General features: G+C 43.3%; 1 protein-coding gene across 1 annotated transcript in view; it reads left to right on the top strand.

Annotated features, from left to right (window-relative positions):
- The first annotated feature begins 3,461 nt into the window (after nt 1-3,461).
- The window catches only part of Mypn (myopalladin), a 79,283-nt gene continuing 59,651 nt past the window's right edge, over nt 3,462-23,093 (top strand). The window contains exons 1-2 of the mRNA XM_057751916.1: nt 3,462-3,690; nt 14,439-15,338. Coding sequence (XP_057607899.1) covers nt 14,440-15,338 — 899 coding nt within the window. The 5' untranslated portion in view covers nt 3,462-3,690; nt 14,439. The remainder of the gene's footprint in view (nt 3,691-14,438; nt 15,339-23,093) is intronic.

The raw sequence follows: 23,093 nt of genomic DNA, 5'->3' as shown, positions 1-23,093 counted from the left end.
AATTTTGTACAAATTAAAGCCTCTCTGTGTCGTATATCTTACAAAGGCCTTAAATTTTGTTTTCCAGAATTTCTTGGTTTATTTTAAGTGTATTTTATGTTTTCAGTTAGCATATAAGACAAGGAGATTCCTTAGGGAGTTGTCACAAACGCTCAGTGTGGTGGATGTGCTTTGGAACCTCTTCCGGAGTCCTCTCATCTGGTCTAAGAGGTGGAGTGTGTCTGTCCATCGTCGTCTTTGCTATTATCCACCCCACCGCTGCTGCGGGCTAAAAACATCATTACAGACTGGGTTATTAAAGTCGATCTGAAAGAGCAATGTGTTCTAAGCAACTGTCCCTGGATCTGCAAAGGAACCCCGTGAATACCCTTCGTACTCAGGCTGGGCTGTATCACATTTCCTCCATGCTTCTCTTGTGCCTGGTACAAGCTGGGCAGTGAGAGCCGGGCTTTAGGTGATCCTAGTTGGATCTAGGGATGGCGCCTCTCCTGATACAGGTAATGGCAACTTTTCTTTATAGGATCATGCGTGTAAACAGGTCTGTGTAGCTTGGAAAAAGAATTGTTAGGAGGTCTTATAACCAATGAGTTTTGAATTGATAGTTTTTTGATTTTTTTTTTTTTGCAGTTTTCGCAGGTTAATGCTCTTAGGGTGAAAAAGAAACTTCTTAAGAATTTCATTGTATTTCTCAATTGTATAAAAGAGGGTTGGACAATGACGTATGCTCTACCACGTCCTTTCATTTGAAATGGTTAAGACCTTGTCTCTGGGGTTTACAAAAACCTGGAAGATGAATTTATATTGTTGGTCTTTAAATATGATACCAGAGGGGGAACCTCAATATAAAATAGCAACTTTAAGCCAAAGTGCTTAAAACTTAGCTATGTGGGAGCAGTTTCTTTTAGACATCAGAGTTTATGGCAATATAGAAAATAGGAAACCAAAATGTTACGCGAATCTCCTAGCACAGCGATTCATGTCTCTCCTCCGAGTGAAGACAGCTCTGTCGTAGATTCCCAGATTCCTTGATGTCCCCCTCCCAGTGTGGCTAAACTGTTTTAAAGGAACAGCTGAAAGCAAGCAGAGAACCCGGCTCAAAACGTAACAACATACGTAGCAGGGCTGCCCTGGGTTATGGGGAAGGCTGAAGACATGTAACCTTATATTTGTTTGTCACGAGTAAGTTAATCTATGACTATGTTAGGTTTTTAAAAGCTTTAAATTTTTTCTCCATATTAATAAACTCTGGTTAAAAAAAAACTAAGAGGTTTATGGTACAATATTTACTTAATTGTTACTAATAAGCAAGGGAAAGACTAAGACAAAATCTAGAATAAGAACTTGAGATACAATAAACAAAACACCTTGTAGTTGCTAAATACTTAGATACCTAATACTTAGCTTTTTAAAGGAGTTTAAGGCCAGCCTGGTCTGCAGAGTGAGTTCCAGGACAGCCAGGGATACACATAGGAAAAAAGAAAAAAAAAAAAAGAAGAAGAAGTAAGGAAGGAAAAAAATTCCTGGCATTCAAGACTGAATTTCGGAATGTAATCTTCTGACCAGACAGCAGTATTAAACCAACCTTTAATCTGTACTAATGGAGCTAATGTTTTTCAAAACTCATATTCTAAAAATACATGAAATTATCATCAAAGAACCTACACTTTTACAAGACTATTATCTGAGTAGATGTAGTCAGGTTAAGGATTTTTTTTTCCTTTTTCTTACTGATTATGTTTATTAAAGAAGACAACTAGCATTGATTTTTTTTTCTGACAATAAAATACACGAAGTTATCACTGGGTTCTAGTAATAAGAGTTGTATTGTACTGTTTCAGTAGTCATTTTAACTTGACCAATTTTGCGTGTGTGATGTGTGCATGATATGTGTGTCCACACACGTGTGTGCGTGTGTGTGGTGTGTGTATGTATATGTGTGTGTGGTATGTATGCATGTGTGTGAGGTGTGTATGTGTGTCTGTGTGTGTGTGTGCGTGTGTACACACGCGTGTGAGTGCAGTGCTGGAGGAAGCAGAAACATCGTCTTGGAGCTAGAGTCACAGGTGGTTGTGAGCTTCCTGGCACGGGTTCTGGTAACCAAATTCAGGTCTTCGGTAAGAGCAGTCAGGGCTCTCAACTGTGAACCGTCCTTCTAGTTCCCTTTTTAAAAGAGAGTTTTTTAGTTTTAAAGTTACATTTATTTGTGTGTGTGTGTGTGTGTACATGCAAAAGTTTATTTTTTTTTTCACCACTGGGTCCCAGGCATTGAATTCAGGTCACCGGCTTGGTGGCGAAAGTCTTTACTCACTGAGCCATCTTGCTAGCCCTCATTTTAACTTTTAAGCTTATCCAATTTGTAGAATTTTAATTTAATTTAATTTATTTTTATAGGGTCTTACTATGTAGCCCTGGCTGGCCTGGAACTTGCTAGGGAGACCACATTAACCTGGAACTCACAGAGATCTTGCGTCTGTCTCCTGAGTGCTGGGACTAAAGGCACATGCCACCACATCTGACTGAATTTTTGTTTTGTTTTTTGTTTGTTTGTTTTTCGAGACGTGGTTTCTCTGTAGCTTTGGAGCCTATCCTGGAACTGGCTCTTATAGACCAGGCTGGCCTTGAACTCACGGGTCCACCTGCCTCTGCCTCCTGAGTGCTGAGATTAAAGGCATACGCCAGCCCGTCCCGAGGTTGTGAAGACAGTCATTTAAATGTGTTGTTCCTGTGTTGATTCTCAAGCCAATGGAGTTTTCCTGTATTTTTTTTTTTAATCTGTGCTTTGGAATTAGCTCCCTGTGGACAGTTTTAAAAAGCTCTTGGCTTCAAGTTGTCAATTTCCGCTTTGTATTTCCTTCCCGTAGACAGGTTTTCTCAGTGTCTTAGCAGTTAAATGGAAGTCAGGTTTCCATTGACTAAAATTAAAGAAACTGGACCAATGGGATGGCTTAAAGGGTGAAGGTGCTTCTGACAAGCTTGATAATCTCCATTTGACCCCCACATCCCATAAGGTGGAAGAAGTCAGCCAGCTCCTGAAGCCAGCCCTTCATCTCCACAGGTACACGGTGGCGCCTGTGCACCCCCCCCCCCCGCATGCACCACACACACAAACTCACCAAGATAAACATATCTGTTTTTTAAACTTAATAACAGCAAAAATGACAAATTCTGATGCGCCTTTAAAGTAATGCCATTTTCTTTGACAGGTGGAGTGTGATATAGCTCATTTACTATTAATTCAAAATGTCAATCAATAAACATGTCGGGCTTCCAGCTGTAAATGAAATTCTATAGGTAGAAAAATACCACTGACCCGGGCTCCTGTAGGTGCTGTCCCGCAATGGAATCCCTTTGCTCAGTTTTCTCCTGTCCAATCAGGTGGAATGTTTCACAGGCACATGGTTTATACAGCTCAAAATAACTTGGGACCCGTGAGCTGACAAATGCTCTTGGCCACGGTGGTGACAGGTTGCCCAGCTTCTAACAGCCATCTTCACCAACACTGAGGTTAACTCGGAGTGCTCTATGGACGGCTGCTCTCTCTTTCCAAGGGCGTGAAGAATCTCCCCTTTCTCCCGTGTTTTCACCCGAAACTTCTCCTTGGATAATTGTCGTCTCAGAAGAAGCGAGCCTGGGTTGGACAGCCTCATCTGGGTCGGACAGCCTCATCTGGGTCACCTAAAAAAAAGCAAGGTAACATCCAGATTTAAGTTCAGAAAGTGTGTTCTGGCAGTGGGTTGCTGACTATGGGGAAAGGGACATTTCAGAGAAGTAATTATTGCTCCTTAGAGCAAAACCTAGGAGAACTTTCTAATTACGTCTGATGAGATACACAGTTAAATGGAAAATAAGGCTTTCTATCCCAAAGCTTTTGGCCGGGATGAGGCTCACGGAGATGGTATCCCATTCGAGTCCCTGTTTGGGTTCTAAGGAAAAGTACTTCAAGAGAGGAGGCGGTGGCAAACATGACTGACATTTTCTGCATACGCACCGATTATACTAATGTGGTCTACATGGAGAATATGTGTGCAATGCCTGTTTCCCTCTTAAAGGAATCAAATCTGAAATAGTATGACTCCATGGTTGAAGACTTTCATTTAAAACTTTTTTTTATCCTGTAAAAGGATCTGCTTGCTATATTTAGGGTTGGGAGATCTGCCCCCTGGATTAATGTACACAACAGCTGCAGAAAGCCCTGCTCAAGAGACACTGCGCTCTCTCTCTCCTTTCTCTCTCTCCTCTCTCTTTACCTCTCTCTCTCTCTCTCTCTCTCTCTCTCTCTCTCTCTCTCTCTCTCTCTCTCCCTCCCTCCCTCCCTACTTCCCTCCCTCCCTCCCTCTCTCCAGCTGCATCAGATACTTGACAGTCAGTGGCAAATGTTTGGCCTGGTACACTATACTCTTAGCTCTTAGCAGTAATTAGAGGCATAGCTTGAATATTTTTAAAACTATCCAAGCAAAGAGAAAAGGCAGATGACTCGGTGTCTCCAGTCAAAAGGGGTGCATGACGTGAAGAGATGGCATCACCTTGTCCACAGATCTTCACGTGTGCGTTAGAGTCGCTCCCATCATGCCGTGATGGGAGATTGCCGTGATTTGCGAGAGACGAAACTGCTAGTCTAGATTTTTATCTCTCCCAAATAATTAAGGTAATATGATCATTTTCATATTAGTAATAATTTAGTAATGAGAAAATGAATTGTATAGGCTATGAATTAACTTTTGTCATAACTTTACAGTTTCTCCTTAGTCATACTCTTAGAGTCACTTAAAATCTAAAGTATTTTTCTAGGAAGTCAAGAATGTCTACATCTATATAGATACTATCTCTGACATTCTGTTTGACAACAAGCAAAATCTTTGAAATCAAGGTCACCGCAGGAAATCTGAGGTACAGGGAGAAGTGGAGCGAGTAAGTAGACTCTGAAACAACTGGCCACTAGGCAATTCTGGAATGTCATCTGTGTCCCCACTGATACTGCGTGGTTAACAAGACTTACACTTCTGAGAGGGAGGCACCAACTCTCTCACACGTCTATAATTTGCTGCAGAGGCTCCTCACGTGCTCCTGTTACAGGAGCATACACCATGCACACCCACGGGGATGGAGAGAGGGTGCAACAGGTAAGGCACGCGCTGCCAAGTGTCTGACCTGAGGTCCCTCCGCAAGACCCGCTTCACGGAAGGAGGGAACAGACTCTCTAAGGTTCCCTTCTGACCTCCACACCATGCAGTGGCACACATGCACAATATGGCAACAACAGTGTTGTTAAAAGGGATCCACTCCGAAATACAGTTTATGAACACCATACGAGGTTATCATGCAGGTCAGTTTTGGAATTGATGGAGATAGTTTTTACAAAAGAAGTTTTGAAAAGAAATGGCCTAGAAAGATTGTTTTTTTTTGTTTTTAAAAGAAAAAACAGCCTTTCCTCCTTGCTTGGAGATGCTTTCATGAGTTTCTACCATTGTCTACAGAACATTTTTAAACATTTCTAGAGTGTCACAATGTCCTTCAAGGGAACAACCTGCCTTGTGTATGTGTGTCACATGCATGCCTGGGACCCTCAGAGGTCAGAAGGCAGCAATGGAGCCCTGGAAATGGAGCACTAGGGGTTGAACCTCTCTGGGTCCGCTGTAAAAAGCAACAAATGCTCTTCTCTTTCCTCTCTCTCTCTCTCTCTCTCTCTCTCTCTCTCTCTCTCTCTCTCTCTCTCTCTCTCTCTCTCTCTCTGTATATGCTAAGTATATGCTGTCCCATGGAACTACTCCAGCCTGCAAACACCTTTCTAGCCCTAGATCCCATCGACAGGCCCTGGGATTTTCTGGTCATCAATTGTCTGCTGTGTCTCAGCCTCAGTAGTGACTGGGCTCTGGTGTCAGCATCTCCTACACTAGTCTCTTACAGGCTCTCTCACATTGGTCCCCTCCTGTGTACAAAACTGCTATGTTGCATAGCCAATCTCCCTTTCTTGAGCATCAGTGAAATCTTTCTTTCCTACTCCCTGGCCTCTATCAGTTTATGAAAGCAATGAGAGAATGGCCTGTTGGCCTTTGCCATATTTTCTCAAAGTGCTTTCACCGGCAGACTCTGGCCTTCGGGAGGGGTCTAATTAAGAGACCCTCCCTCACTAATTCTCCTTGTGTGGGCTCAGCTTTGCCTGATTCCAACACACGCTTTTTCATCTTTAAACAAACAAAACAACTTTTTAAAACCCAGGATCTTGCTGTGTAGCCCAGGCTGGTCTCAAACTCACAAACCTGCTCCCTCAGCCTTCTAGGTGCTGGGATTGCATGTATGTGCCTCTGGCTTCACCCCCAACATATTCTCTTCCTGGGTCTGTTATCTGGATTTGTCTGTGTCTGCTGTTTTTCTTCCTCCAGAACAGAAGCTCTTTAAGAGAATGGGCCTCATTATTTCTGGACTTTGGCACGTTCCCGTATCTCGTCCCCACTTCTATCTACACTAATGCATTAAATTACCAATGCCGTTTGCATTACAGATAGACTAGAAGGAAGACAAAGGGCAAGATGATCAATGTAGTAGCTATCAAGGGATAGGCATTGAAATGGTGTACAAAGTGCGTCTCACTGGCAGTCCAGTGTTTCACAAAGGTATTCCATACATAGTTCCCCAAGCAAGGGTACCTCCCAAAGGGCTCGCTTCTGCTGGGGAATTCTGGGAAATTCTATCTGTAATCTCAGCACTCAGAAAGCTAAGGCAGGAGCATTGAGGGAGGCTAGTCTGAACTACATAGGGAAATTGTGTCTTAAGGGGAAAAAAGTAGGGCCAGTGAGATGGTTCTGTAGGTAAAGGTGTCTACTGTCAAGTTCAGTCCCTGAGACCTACATGATAGGAGAGTGACAGCTCCCACAGGTTGCTCTTCGATGTTCACGTATAAACAATGGTACACAAGAATATGCAGTCATGTTTCTCTCTGTCTCTCTCTGTCTCTCTGTCTCTGTCTCTCACACACACATTCTCTCTCTAAATGACTAAAATGTAGTTTTTTTTAAAAAGCAGTACTCAGAAGGTAGGGGCAGGAGGATCATAATCTCAAGGTCATTCTCAACTACAAATTGAGTTTGAGAATAGCGTTGTCTACAAGAGAACCTGTCAGAAAGACACAAACAAAGCCCCAAAGAGAACATTGTCTCATGGTTCCCCTAATGAAAATTCTAGGCCTAGTAATTACGTATCGGCAGAAAATAGTTATCTTAAATGTGCACATTGCTCTATTTTTTTTAACTTTATTTAACTTTATTTCATGTGCATTGGTATGACGATGTCAGATTCTCTGGAACTGGAGTTACAGACAGCTGCAAGCTGCTATGTGGGTGCTGGGAATTGAACCTGGGTACTCTGGAAGAGCAGTCAGTGCTCTTAATCCCTGAGCCATCCTGCCAGCCCCCACATTGCTCTATTTTTAAAGCGCTTTTGAGACAAACCTAGGAAGTAAGCAGGGGATGTGTGTGTGTGTGTGTGTGTGTGTGCAGTTTGAAGGTAAGTAGCTTAAACTTTTCCTGTCCCAGAATTCTTCATCAGTAATTATTAACTATTAGACTGCTTTTGTGTCAACCTAGAAACTAGATTTGATTTTATGGGTTTGTTTTGTTTTTGTGGTGGTTTTATGAATGTGTTCTCCACACTGCAATGAATGTACAGCCGTGTTTAGAGAGCTGTGTGTAAAAGATATTTCCCGTTTTACAGTTTTATTAAGGTTGATTGACAAAAGTTGTGTTTGCTGATGGTAGTAGCATAGTGTCTTATATATATGTATCGTACAGTGATTAAGTCAAGCTAATAATTGCATGCTTATATTTTGGCATACACTGTTGTATTGGCTATAGTTACCATGCTGCACGGAGAATCTCCAGAACATATTTCTTCTGTCTAATTGAGATTCTGGCCTCTTGCGCAACCTCTCCTCACCTCCAACCTCTGTGGCTGTTTTTTTGCAGTTATATATATATATAATGATACTTGACGTGTTTAGCAAGTGCAAGGCTCCAAGTTAAGTCCCTAGCACCAAAAAATAAACAATTATTAATATTTCATAACCAGAAAATTCTAGCACTTATGTTTCAATTTGAGTTATTTGATATTGGGCTTTACCAGTTCTCCAGGTGATACCACAGCTTGTTTGTTTTTGTAGCACTGGAGAGCCAACCCTGGACCTCCTGCATAGGAGACAAATGCTCTGCCACTGGACTAAGTCCCCAAAGTGCCAGTTTAAATGTAAATGAAAGATGACTTTATAGTGTATGATCTTTCCAACAACAGGGACATTTTAGAGCCTGAAGAACATAGCACTGAGTTATAATGAGTCAAGAAATATGCCCCACGGGCTGGGGATAGAGCTTAATAATAGACGCTTGCCCAGTATGCTGGAGGTCCTGGGTTCAAGCCCAAGCAGAGGGAGGAAGCAAGCAGGGTAGCACAAACCTTTAATCCCAGCACTTAAGAGGCAGATGGGTCTTTATGAGTTTGAGTCCATCCTGGTCTACATAGTAAATTCTAGGTCAGCTAGGACTACACAGTGAGACCCTGTGCCAAGACAGAGAGGGAGGGAGGAGGGAGGGAGGGAAGGAGGAAGGGAGAGAGAGAAAGAGGGGGGGGGAGATAAAGGTATTAGCATCAAGTTTTGTTTTTTATGAAGCAAACAAGTTCCCAGGGCAGATTCTCCTCAGGAAAAGTCATAGGGAAAAGAAAGCACAAAGAAATTCCGCTAAGTAAATTCTCTGTGTGGCCACTGACTTAGGACTATAGCCAGGTCTATCCAGACAACTAATGGGGCTGCTTCATTTCCGCCTGGTCCAGTTCACAGACACCATAATGTCTTCCGCCTGGTCCAGTTCACAGACACCATAATGTCTTCTGCCTGGTCCAGTTCGCAGACACCATAATGTCTTCTCAGGAGCAACTATTCATCTTATTTTGAAAGTGACATAAAACTGCATTTCAGTTTACAAGAGAAAGAAATGAGAATACGACCAAATGTCCCAGAACACCCCAGATGAAAAGTCTAAGAGAACCTTTGGTTTCCATTCCCCGGATCTGATTCTGCCATCCACCCAGTTGCTCAGGTCATAAATACTCTGGCCTTTCTCTCATCTCTCATTCTCAACCTATGAGCAAATCGTTGGCCTCTGCTTTCAAAAGGGATCTCAAGTCCAACCATTCCTTACCACCTCCTGCTGCTATGGCTCACTGCCCCCCGCCCCGCCCCTGCGACTTGCATCGCCCATCACAACTGATTCCTGTTCATCTTCTCCCTTCATATGGTAAAAAAATTGAAGCCCTTTCCATGGTCTGCAAGGCCTAATATGATCTTACCTTTTACCCCTTCCTTCCCTTCCCTTCCCTTCCCTTCCCTTCCCTTCCCTTCCCTTCCCTTCTTCTTCTTCTTCTTCTTCTTCTTCTTATTATTATTATTATTATTATTATTATTATTATTATTATTATTATCATCATCATCATCATCATCATCATCATCATCAATTATCATTATTATTACAGACAGGGTCTTACTCTACAGTTCAGGCTGTCCTGGAGCTCACTGCAGTCCAGGCTGACCTAGAACCCGTGGTGCTGTGCCTGTCTCAGCCTTCCAAGTGCTGGGATCACAGGCATGAGCCGCCACATGCATTCTGTGGCCTTGTATTTTCCCAACCTCGTGTCTTCCATTCTTTTTTATCCCTGGGTACATAGGGCTTGTTCCAACGCCACAAACGTGTTTTCTTTCTGACCTTGACATTCCTTCCTTGGTAAAGAATATTCTCCCAGGTGGTCAGATTACTGATGTCTCCATCATAGGTTATCTTGGCCTTCCCGGTAACGCACCCTTCTCGCCTACCCTCCCCACTTTAAAGTTGGCCACCACACCCTACATTATTTTTGCTCATAACATTGGATCAATTACCCCCAGGAACTCAGTTCCATAAAAACAGAAGCTCTGTCTTTTATTGGCCACTGAATCCTCAATCCCTAGAACGGCACCTGGCATCGAGGAGATGTTCAACTAATAGTTATTAGAAGACATGGCAGGGTTGTGGCCAGTGGTAGGATGTTTGCCCAAAGTGTACGAAGCCTTTTTTCATTTTTGCAGTATCAGTTAGTTTTTCTTTTGACTATACGCCTTCTTTTGTCATTTTATCTCTTCAACCTAACCCTGCAATCAAAAAAAAAAAAAATAACTAATAGAGCTAATGGGAAGTTTTGGTGAACAAAGCAACGCAGCAGGTATTTGTCGATGACCTTCTGTTCTCTGTCTATAGAGAGAAGACAGAACAATGTAGAAGAGACAATTAAAAAAAGACAAATTCAGTATATTTCATTAAGCACTGTGTTGGGTGATAAGAACATGAGGTTTTCAGGCATATTGGAGAGAGGGTGGTGATGTCTTGGCTAAGAGTTGCAAACTATGCAGAATTTAGTCTAAAGAGAGGAAAGAGAGGTGGGAACAGTGAGCAGGCCAATCGAAAAGAATATATCCAGTGTTCTGAAGTGAGGGCAGGTCGTCCATGAGCTTGGATCTCAGCAGAATACAGACATGCATTACAGACAGCCGTCCATCCTGGGTAAGGACAAGGCGAGGGGCCAGTGCATTGTCCACGTCCTTCCCAGGAGGTTATTTCACTAGTGCTCCCATCGCTCCATCTCGAAACAGGGCCACGTGCGGTCATGGCAGTTATGAGTCAAGAGTAACGACCCCTCTGTTGATTGTTTAAAAACTGCCTTACGCCGAGACCATTTAATCATCACTTCAGCCCAGAGATGGCCACTGCTGTCTTCCCTGTTTCACAGCTTGAGATGAAGGCTTCCAGAAGTTAGGCTTTCTCAACTTAAGATGGCCAGGAAGCCACAGATGTTGAGCACCGAGTACCAATATCTTGGAGCATAAGACATTAAAACTACTACAGAAATCCTATATTTTTCAATACTTGGAAGTTTTATTATTGGAATAGTTTTCAGAACCGTAAACATAAAAACAAGCACACGTATCTCAGTTGGCTTCTTAAAAAAAAAAAAAAAACTTTATATAGAAATCAGTGACTATTCTCTTTATCCACTTCCACCCTAAATATGAATTTTCTGAAATTTCTTCAACATCAATGTCTGTGCCATGTTTTAGGAAGGAAAAGAAATGTCTTTAAAAATAATGATAGCCGGGCGATGGTGGCGCACGCCTTTAATCCCAGCATTTGGGAGGCAGAGGCAGGCGGATCTCTGTGAGTTCGAGGCCAGCCTGGTCTACAAGAGCTAGTTCCAAGACAGACTCCAAAAGCTACAGAGAAACCCTGTCTCGAAAAAAACTAAAATTAAATAAATAAATAAATAAATAAAAATAATGATATCAGTTGCATCCTCACAAGCACAGGCTGTGTGTGAAGGGCTTTGCCTTCTTGATGTTGTTCTTCTTGACTCTCAGGGAGAGAGATTACGTGGAGATAAGATAAGGGAAGTGAACTCGAGAAATCACGTCGACGTCTCAGTCACATTCCTGCTAAGAGGCAAAGCCATATTTTGAACTCAGATCTCCCTAATTCGAAAGCCAATGCTCATTTCTTTGTTAACTCCGGATCTAAGCCAATGCAAACACAGAGCTAACAACAAAGGCACATTACGTCGTCGCAAATAATAGCATCCCTCAAACAGAAAGGCATGCCGCTTTCTAAGCAGTGTTAGTTTTCACCTTCACACTTCAGCTATTCAGAAACTCAAACAGAGCTAAAGAAGTCATCGATAACAAATGAGTAATTACAATAACTGATTTATGAATTATTGGTGATAATCAGGATATTAAATAAGCTTTCAAATAGCATTTTGAACCTTATTTCCCGCATCTGTTCTTCCACAGAGTTCATGCACAAATGAAAATTTTCAACTAACATTAGTTTTGCTTTCATGGGCTGCTTTGCATATTATCATTCTACAAAATTTAAAACTATTCTAGTAAGTGAACATATCATAATTTGCTTAACTAAATCTTCCTGAAAATAGCTTCAGTTTTCATATTAGCATCTGTATCACAATGATCGTCTTCCTAGACTAAGGTGATGGTTTTCATCCAGCACCCATGAATTTTAAATTCATCACCTTTGAAGGCACAACAGACTTCACTGAAGTAACTCCAGTCGGAACCATCCCAGGCTCTGGCAAGAGCACGCAAAACCATCTTACTGCATGCCATCTTTCCAGCCCTCTCTAAATGTCCTCTCAAGGTGACTGCCTACTTTGCCAGTTGAGAGGTTAGTCTGGGATAGCACTGTGAAAGTTTGGGAGCCAGGGAAGTTCCTAGGAAGCCTTCAGTGTGATGTAAGTGAGGGACTACTGCGCCAGGCAGAAGAGACGGACGGACTGAAATAGGCTCTGTCGTGAATCTTAGGGTATTATTTTCACCCCCATCTTTCCAGGACAAGGCCGATACCTAGTAGCAAAGAGTGGCAAGTAGTCTTCATTCAGTCGCCACACCTGAGGGTGGGTGGAGCTAAAGGGTGGGATGCTAAGCGAGTCAAGGTCAATGGGAAGGTTGTAGCATCTGTTCAGGATGGGGGAGAATTGAGAGACAAGTTTGTTATCCCTCTGGTCAGTGGGTGACATCACCAGTACAAATCACATTGTACTATTTCCTTTCTTTTTTATTTATTTTTTCTAGATTTTTTAAAATTTTATTCATGAAGCCGGGAATATTGAAGAGAGGATAATTGGGAAAGTAATTAATTTAACTGTGGTGGCGCAAGCCTTTAATCCCAGCACTTGGGAGGCAGAGGCAGGCGGATCTCTGTGAGTTCGAGACCAGCCTGGTCTACAAGAGCTAGTTCCAGGACAGGCTCCAAAGCCACAGAGAAACCCTGTCTCGAAAAACAAAAAACAAAAAACAAAAAAAAAAAAACAAAAAAACACAATTTATTCATGTGAGTGCTTTGTCTGCACATATGTCTGTACCCACACGTATGCTTAGTGCCTCCATGTGAGTGCTGGGGTTCAAACCTTTGAAAGAACAAGTACTCTCTTAACCAGTGAGCCAACTTTCCAGCCTCATGTATTTCCTAAAGGTTTTAAAAGTATTCGTTTTCAAAAGGTGATATATTAATAATTTACAAACTAAGACTGCGCTCAGGCATGCTAAGTCCCCTGTCAAGCATTACATTCTGCTGCCTCTCGTGTCTTCTCTTAACCAGGGCTAATTTAAGACACTCTTAAAAACCTAGATTGGGGCTGGAGAGATGGCTCAGCCGTTAAGAGCACACTGCTCTTGCAGAGGGTGTAGTTTTATTCTCTGTGCCCACATTAGGTGCTGATGCCTCTGGCCTCCTTGAGCACTGGCACTTGTGGACAGACTCTACACAGACATACAAATGATTTTTTTTAATTTTAAATCTAAAAAAACCAAATCCCCACAGCTTAGACTCAACATGAAGCCCCCCAGATTATCCTAGCTTTCAAGAACAGACTGAGACCAGCAACAACACTAAATTTAAACATCTTGTCTCTAGTCAAACAACATAAACATCATTTCTTTTCATGAGCTGTAGACACCAAGACCACATTTTCAGCAATTAAATGAGACTATGCTGTCAACTTCTTTTATTTTTCTGTAATCCTGTTATCCTCAAGTTAACAAGATTGGCAAGAATGAGGAAAGGAAGTAGAACAGATCTGCACATCATCACCACAGAGACCACTGCAACTGTTAGCAAAATCAGGCTCAGACAGGTCGATGAGATGGCTCAGTGGGGAAAGGTGCTTGCAGTCAAGCCCAAGTGTGCTTCCTAGGCCTACATGGTGGAAGAAAGACCCTCCATGCCACATGTAGGCCTTAAACAACAATAAATAAATGAATAGATAGATAAATAAATAAATGTGATTTTATAAATTAGGCTTAGATTTTTTTATCTTTCACATTTTAGGCAAGCGTTCTGCCTCTGAGTTCCATCCCCAGCCCTGACACAGTATAAAATTGCTATGGTTATCTCATAGCTCGTACAATACAATTTAATGTAAAAAAAAGTACTGAAATAGAAATCCCCAGGCAATTTTTGTTTGTTTCTTTGTTTGTTTGTTTTGGATTTTTAAGACAGGGTCTCTCTCTATAGCCCTAGTTGTCTTGGAACTGATTATGTAAATCAGGCTGGCCCAGAACTCATAGAAATCCACCTGCCTCTTCCTCCCAAGTGCTGGGATTAAATAAGGCATGAGCCACCACCGCCCAGCAGGATTTTACTTTTAATTTCAGGGAGACTTCATTGAGTTTCATTTCCTTTTACAATGAGGCAGCATTGTTAAGTCACTTTTGTGGAAGTGTCAACATTAGGTGAATTAAGCATTTCTTAGGTAATTTAAGTCTGTGCTATAGTAAATACAGTCTTGTTATTCCGTGACAGTGGTCTGAATTTTTTTTTTTTTTTTTTTTTGCTATGCCCATCACTTTGATACAGCATGCAAGACGACAGCATAGAAGCATCTACTTCCATCTCTCAGCTTCTCAGAGAAAGCTATCTGGCTGAAACCAGACATCGCGGGGACAACGAGCGGAGTCGAGCAGAACCTTCCTCCAACCCTTTCCACTTCGGCAGTCCTTCCGGGGCTGCCGAAGGAGGAGGGCAAGAGGACCTTCCGGATCTGTCGGCCTTCCTAAGCCAAGAAGAGCTGGATGAGAGTGTCAATCTGGCGAGGCTGGCCATCAACCACGACCCTCTGGAGAGAGTGGATGAAGCTCAAGCTAGGAAACGTCTGTCTTCTGACAAGACGAAGCTTTCGCCCAAACCAAGCTTCGAACCTGCCTTCTGCCAGGATAGCCCTCGAGGTCCTGGCAGCTCAAAAGACAGTCCACCGGAGACAAAAAGACCACAGTACAGTTCTGAAAGCCAGTCCAAGAAAGTCTTCCTAAACAAGGCCGCCGACTTCATCGAAGAGCTGTCCTCTCTTTTCAAAGCTCACAGCTCCAAGAGGATCAGACCTCGGGCCTGCAAAAACCACAAGAGCAAGCAGGAATCTCAAAACAAAGTCCTGCAGGAAAACAGCCCCGCTTTCTCAGATCTGACAGAGAGGCGGGAAAGAGCATCGGTACCCATCCCTATCCCTGCAGACAGCAGGGACAACGAGCTGAACCACGCGATAGAACAGCGGGAAGCTAAGAGGCGGGAGGCTGAGTTGGCTGCGGGTGAGGCTGCTGCTGGAGACAGCACCCCGGGGTCTTCACCTTCGTCCCTGTACTACGAAGAACCTCTGGGGCAGCCTCCCCGCTTCACACAAAAGTTACGGAGCCGAGAAGTTCCGGAAGGAAGCCGAGTCCAGTTGGATTGCATAGTGGTAGGAATTCCACCGCCCCAAGTAAGGTAAAAACAGCCAGAGAGTGGTGTTTGGCAATGCTATCCGTCTACCATGATTGTTGTTCCAGAAAACCCCATACTTCCTTTGAGAAAGGAGCTAGGATGAAAGGCCGGAGCCTAACATTAGCTCCGTAAGTAACTCAAATCGTTCTAGGGCTAAGGCTGTAGCTTGGTGCTGGTAGAGTATTTGCCCAGGATGTGTGAGGGCCTAAGTTCAACCACTCACCCCGGCATCGCAAGAAAATAAAATTCTTGGGCTGGTAGAGTTCCTGTCTAGCTAGCATGCTGGAAGCCCTGGATTCCCTCAGCATCACAGAGAACCAAATATGCAGGCACAAGCTTGAATTCCAGCACTCAGGAGGGAAAGGCCAGGGGATCAGTTGTCCCAGGCCATCTTTGACTACTGGAGAGTTCAAGACCATCTGGGCTACATAAGACCCTCTCTTAATTTTTTTCTTCTAAAAGCCATATATTTTAAAGATTTTTTTTAAAAAAAATATGTATATATGTGTGGATGCTGATGGAAGCCAGGTTGGAGTTCTAGGCCAATCTCAGTTACATAGTGAGTTCAGGGCCAGCTTGGACGACTTGTGACCTTGTCTCAAAAAATTAAAAACAAATGGAGGCAGGTAATAATATAATGGTTGATAGCTTTTGAGATAGAATAACACGGCGGGTAAGGTCAGTTTTATAAAATTCATTCTATGTATGTAAAACACTGTTCTCCCTAATTCTCAAGTCTTTCCCTAATATAGCTAATGAATACAGGGAATGTTTATCGTGTGTGTGTGTGTGTGTGTGTGTGTGTGTGTGTGTGTGCGTGCATGTACATTAGCCAGTCCTTGAGTTTCTGGGAGCTCTCTGCCTTCACCTCCCGTCTCTCCAACTGGAAGAGCAGACGGATACTACCACACCTGGCTTTCACATGGGTTCTGGGGATCCCAGATTTGATTCTGATGCTTGCAAGCCAAGCGCTTTACCCATTGCGCCGTCTTCCCGGCCCTAAAGACACCTCTGCGGTGTCTACCACAGTTAGCTGTTCTGGGAGGCGCCCAGGCAGAAGCCTCAGGGCCTACAGATGCTGTATCTAACTTGATGTCCTAATGCTATTCTATACTTTTAAGTTTTCCCTTCTATGTTTGTGGTCCCACGGAACCTGGAAGCAACCTTAGCTTCTCAGGTGATATTTGCTATCTCTCTTATTTCCATATGGTAACATGTGAATGGTGCAGCTAAAATACATTGTTTTGTGGAGCTTTGCTAGTATTCAAAGTCCGTGAAGAGTTACTATACTTCCCTAATCACCTATTCACTGCTAGAATATGATGTCATTACGACATGACCTTCGTTTTCTGTAAGTCAACAGCATTTCATCTTTTTCTTTCATAATAGTCATACTATAAAGCTATCATATTAATATGAATAATTGTGTTTTATATGTGCATACTAATGGAAAGTATTCTGACCCAAAGACGTATTTATATATCAAATTTTGCTTTCGAGGGTAACCTAAAGCTTATTCAATATTATCTTCCCAGTGAAGACAGTTTACTATCAGGTTACCCCAACTGACCTTCAAACAGGGTTTGAATGGTTTTAAGTCTGGAGCATCAAGCATCGCTTCTGACCTCTGCTAGTCACTCAGGAATGTTGAACCCATGAATAAAGAGTGGGTGGGGAAGACTTCACTTTCAGGGACCTTCTCAATGCTAATTACCAGAGAAGTCCCTTGGAGTGTGCAGGGCATTGAGAGCCCTGAGGAGAAGGGGCAGAGTGAAGCTGGCTCCTGGTAGTGTTCCCTGCACTTGGCGTGATCAGTTGATACTGGTTCTCCTCATCTGAGAGAGTGTAGGGCAGAGGACACCATAAAAACAAACAAGCAAAATCAGAAATGCAAGAGATTCATGTTACGTTTAAATCATGAGCTAGACAATTGGCCAAAGATACCAGAAAGAGCAAGAATGGTGGTGTCTGATCTTCTCCTTTAAATGTGACTGATGACACAGCCTGGGACTATGGTCAGTAAGCTTGTGAGCTGTCATTCCAGCAGCATGTGTCATGGCTTCTGGTCAGCCTAAGTAAGCTGATGGGCCCTTAGAGCACAGCACACGCACATTTTTGGGTGGTCCAGTCCAACTCACTGGTTTCGGGGCACAGACTGACTTTTTAAGAAAAAGGCCAAATCAAACCAAAGAGAGAGAGAGAGAGAAACACCAAATCACTCAAGGAGTCATGCTTCCCATTCCTCAATGGTGACAATCTTGGCTACAAGAACCAATTCAGTACAGCACCCCAAAAACCCAAGCAGGATTATAAAGTACCCCTTCCCCCATCAAAGTAATCCAATAGCCACCCAAAACTGGTCAATCAGCCAGACAAAATTTTACAGATCTATACATTTCCAAGCCAGAGAGGTGGCTCAGTGGATTAAAATGGAAATATGAGGATTGAAGTTCAGATCTCCAGAACCCACATAAGTGCAAGGTTCCCAGGTGATAGCCAGACCAGACGGAATGGCTGAGCTCCAGGTTCAGAAGAGACCTTGCCTCGGTAAATAATGTGGAGAGCAGTGGAGAGAGATGTCTGATGTGGCTTCAACCTCTGCCTGACCCCGTGCATGACTAGGAACTCACACATATGTGAACACCTGTACACACATGCTCACACACAAAGTGAAAGTCACGTATGTGGCTTCTATGAAGCCATACTAATTTTATCTGGGAAGAATTTCTCTACTGATAGAGTTCATGTCTCTACCCACAATTGTTCTGCGGTCAGGGAAGCTAATAGGAATTCATAATACTTGTTTCTGAATGAGCTTGTACTGAATTTCCAGACTAAAATTGTATGAAGAAAACTGCAACGTTCCTGGCTGGCTATCAGCCGCCACAGTTTTCCTTAGAAAGCGATATTTGTTAAGTTTTTAATTTGCTTGGCACCATTGTCAATGCCCACATACAAATGATATAAATGTGTCCCTATGCCTTCCAGGAGGTTGAGATCCAATTCAAGAAGTCATCCTAATGTCTGTAGTAGTAACCCATGTGTTCTCAGGCTGGGAAATAGTACAGTCGAAGGCTGCGGAGACATAGAGGCATTCTACCAGAACTTTGAAGACCAAACAGCAGCTAGTTAGAAATGGACTCATTTGTTATTCAACAAACACCTGTTGAGTCACTAAAATTGTTCCCCAAGAGTTCAAAGCAGGGAGATGTTGAAGGTTAGTGACTTTGTTTTAAAACCACATCTAAACCATTCTGAGAGGGCAGCTCATAACCTAGCACAGGAATCAGACGTGTGATCAGAACGCGGTAGCTCGTATAATAAGGGGTATACAAAGAGTAGGGCTGGGGACGCCTGAGTTTGGTCCCCAGCCCCACATAAAACCAGATGTGGTGACACAGGCCTGTAATTAGCACTTGGAAGGTAGAGGCAGGAGGGTCAGAAGTTCAAGGTCATCCTAGGCTACGCAGCAAACTTGAGGCTGGGCTAGGCTCCGTGAGACCCTGCCTTCAAAAATAAAAAAATAAAAAATAAGGAGTATAGGATGCAGTCACAGCTCAAAGGAGACATTGCTATTCCCGGAGTACAGGATAAAGCAAGCACTGGACCCTGGAATAGGAGCAGGGGTAGAAAAATCAACTGCTCTCAAGGAATCACAAGCCCTTGTCTGGTGGAACATGGAGGGCAGAGGCTCCACGGAAGAGGTGGGTGGATGAATCCTGTCCCACCAAGGAGGCCTGTGTACAGATGCAGGCGTTGTAATATTTTCATGGACAGGGAGGAGACCAACCTAACAAGAAAGGAGAACAGAGTCAGGTGATCTTGAAGTGCCTGGAAAGCAAAGTCCAGAACAAACTGTAAACCATCTAAGGTTGTGTGAGCAAGGTGAAAGGGGGCGTTTCCGGAGGAAGCTTCTGGAAGGCTGGGTTAGGTCAGGAAAGGGTGGAGTGCTGAGTCCTCTGGGGAAGTTGTGGACGGGGTCCCAGGCCTCAGATATTCCAGCGGGGCAGGGTGCATGCCAGGAGAAGGAGAAAGGATGGCAGAGACCAGTGTTTGGAGGAGGCTGGACTCCATGACTGACTAGACGGGAGGGAGGAGTTCAGAAACTATTCCGTTTGAAAATGCTGGGCGATGTTGTGCTGGGGAGGCAGCAAGTGATCCTTGGGACTCCCTGGTGGATAGAAGGATGCTCATGCTCCAGTGAGTGGCTCTATACCCATGCGGCACTGACTGGACTCAGGGAGGGGTGAAAAGAGGACACGAAGTGGGGAGGAAGATGTGGCGGGGAAGGTGGTCTGGAAGGGGTGTGAAGGGAATCGGGAGGTCTTCTCTGACCAAAACACATTGTATGAAATCCTCAAAGAATAAATTGGAAGGAAAAAGATAGACGATAACTGAGGAAAGACGCCTGATGTCAACCTCTGACCTCCACAAGCATATGTATGACCTGCACACACAGGAGGGTGACACACACACACACACACACAATTATCCCGCAAGTTTGAAGCTGGGTACCTGGGAAACAAAACAAAACAAAAGGCATCATGGGCCAGGACTAACCTAGCAGAAGAAACAGCAGGTTTTTAGAGGATGCTGACGGGCGTTGGGTCTGATGGTCCGAAAAGAACACAGTCCTCAGAAATGCAAGCAGAGTCAGGAGTGGTGGAGGCAGGAGGATGGGAACTCAAGGTCATCCTTAGCTACACGTGAATCAAAGACAACCCAAGACCCTGTCTCAAAGGAATTAGAACATCCAAAGAGTTAGCCTGGGCACTGGGAAAAGTCTGCCTTAGCATCCCTGTGCCTTCTATAGAGCTAAGTTGATATAGCCTAAAAGGACAGAGGGAGTGTTTGTGTTTCCCTAGTGTTTACCCAGGGACTGGTCACACAGTGACAGTGAAGAACAGCTTCTGACTCAATCCAGTACTAGAATGGAAAATAATCTCTTCAACTTCAATAGAAAAAAAGAATTTCCCCAAACACTCTGTCTCTCTGTCTCTCTCTGTCTCTCTCTCTCTCTCTCATACACACACACACACACACACACATTTTTAAGATAAAACCAATATGGTTAGTCTTAAAGAGTTGAACAGGGAGCACCTGAAGCCTGCTGACCCATAGCAATACATCACAGTTGAGCTGGGAATGTACCTCGGCTGGTAGAGCGCTTGTCTAACGTGTGTAAGGCCCCAGATTCAATCCAGAGCCTAGCATAAACCAGGCATGGGTGATGCAGACCTGTAATCCTAGAATTTAGGCAGAAGAGACGAGAAGGATCAAATGCTTAGCATTCTGCTCAAAACAATGAGTTCCAGGGCAACCTAAGACTTTGTCTCAAAAAAAAAAAATGAGTAAAATAATGAGTCATTTCATCTTGTAAAATAGGAGTATCATGGTCAGGAAGAAGATGAGTGATCTGGGCAGCTGTCCCCGGGCTCCTCTGTGTAACTGGTATTTTACACACGTTCATGCAACTTTACTTTAGCGAGCTGAAAACACATTCGTGCTCGTATTCTGGGTTTCCAAGTTAATTACGTTGAGGTCTCTGAGTAGAAGCGAGATCTATCTCGGTGAACTTAGCATTTCTGGACAGCCTGTTAAAGATTCATTTTAGGACTTAGACAATGAAATCTATGGGTATGGTAGCCGCACATGAGTCTGCAGGAATTCACAGCAAATGGCCCTGCTGCCCTCTGTGTCCTGACTCCATACTCTGCTCGGGAATGTACAGAGTCGGCTGGGTCACTCTGGGTTTGCTCGTACACAAACTGCTTTTCTCTTTTTTCTTTTTTGGTTTTTTTTTTTTTTTTTTTGAGACAAGATTTCTCTGAGTAACAGCCCTAATTGTCTTGAAACCAGTTTTTTTTTAATATTTATTTATTATGTATACAATATTCAGTCTTTGGGTGTGCCTGAAGGCCAGACGAGGTTGTGAGCCACCATATGGTTGCTGGGAATTGAACTCAGGACCTTTGGAAGAGCAGGCAATGCTCTTAACCACTGAGCTATCTCTCCAGCCCCCTTGAAACCAGTTTTATAGACCAGGCTGGTCTCGAACTCACAGAGATCCATCTGCCTCTGCCTCCCAAGTGCTGGGATTAAAGGTGTGCGCCACCACCGCACAAACTTGTTGTACACAAACTTCTAAGCGCACATTTACCCTTTCATAGTGATCACTGCCTACTATGGTTGTTAGGTTTCCTTATTGCCTGAAAGTAGCTTGCCAAGGAGGTAGAGAGGAAATGAGATCGTTGTTTTAAAACAGAAGAAAGGATATTGCGCAGCCACGGTGGCTCATGCCTGTAGTCCCAACACTGGGGAGGCAGAGGCTGGAGGGTCAGTAGTTTGAGGTCCTCCTTGACTACTTAGCAAGTTAGAGGTCATCCTGGGCTACATGATCTCTAAAATTAAAATAAAATAAATAAAGGGTATCTTTTTTTGATGATGGGTGAAGGAAGGTAAGGTATATCAAGGCAGGGTTTCTTAGTGTGGCCCTGGCTGTCCTGGAACTAGCTCTGTAGTCCAGTTTGGCTTTGAATTTATAAAGATCTGCTTGCTTCTGCATCCCAAGTGCTGGGATTAAAGGTGTGTCACCACTGCTAGGCAAGAAAGGATATCTTAAATAATACAGAAGAAATTCATATTCTGTCATTTCAGGACTTTTTCTTCAATCTTTTGGGAAATCCACATTCACTCATTCATCCATTTATGTGTTTTGTGTCTAAGGTTAAATTAAGCAAGACTCACAAATCTCCACCTTCAGAAAGCTGAGAGCCTAGTAGGGATCAGATCATTAAAAACTATAAATGATACATAATTTTAATAGCGATGAATTCTATAATTAGGAGACAAGCCTAATGATCAGTTGGAGACATTGATCTGATGCCTAAAGAATGACTAGGAGTTAACCCAAGTAGAATGTGATGAAAAGTGTCGTCGGGTGAGGGAACAGAAAATGCAAAGCCCTTGAGGTGAACAGCAAGGCTGAGGCAGAAAACTAACTCGGCAGTTCATCCTTCAACCTCCACATGCACAGTATGGTGCACACACACACTCGCATAATGTATAAATATTAACTTTTTTTAAAAATTAAACATCTAGTAAGTCTGCTGTGTAAAAATTTTAAATGAATGTAACAAGAACGTCCATATTCTTCTGTTGCGTGACTTGGCTTCCTTAAGTATATACGGCTCTACGAGTTCACTTTCATTGCTGTGTAGGGTATTACCATGTGCCTAGATTGCTGTATTGCCTGTGTACATCCGATTTGCTTCAGCGCTTTTTCCCACATGAGTAACGGTATACACGTTCACTCTATCCCGGTGAGTGAGTCTTACCTGTTACGTTAACGTGGGCAGGGATGGAACTGTAGGCAGTGCGCGCATAACTTCAGCTTCATTATAGTGGCACGTCATTTTCCCCAGAAATTGTTCTGATTTATGATCTCACCAACATAATAAGGATTTTGGCTATTCTGCATGGCTGCCAATATCGGCATTACCAGTTTAACCATTATAACAGGCGTGAAGTGCTGCCTTGTGCTAGTCATTCATAGTTAAACTTTATTTGGTGTATACGTGTGCCACGTGTGGATATGGAGTTTGGAGGGTAACTTGCAAGAGCCAGTTCTCTCCTTCCACCACGTGGGTACCCTGGTTAGAACCCAGGCCATCAGACATGGCAGCAAGTACTTTTACCCCATAGCTAACTTGTTGGCCCTAGATGTTCTTATTTTTCTATTGAATTGCTTTGTCTTTT

The sequence above is a fragment of the Chionomys nivalis genome, chromosome 19 (assembly GCF_950005125.1).
Source record: "Chionomys nivalis chromosome 19, mChiNiv1.1, whole genome shotgun sequence".
Lineage (NCBI taxonomy): Eukaryota > Metazoa > Chordata > Mammalia > Rodentia > Cricetidae > Chionomys > Chionomys nivalis.
Note: the sequence above shows the minus strand (reverse complement) of the source record. Positions and strands in the feature narration are given on the sequence as shown.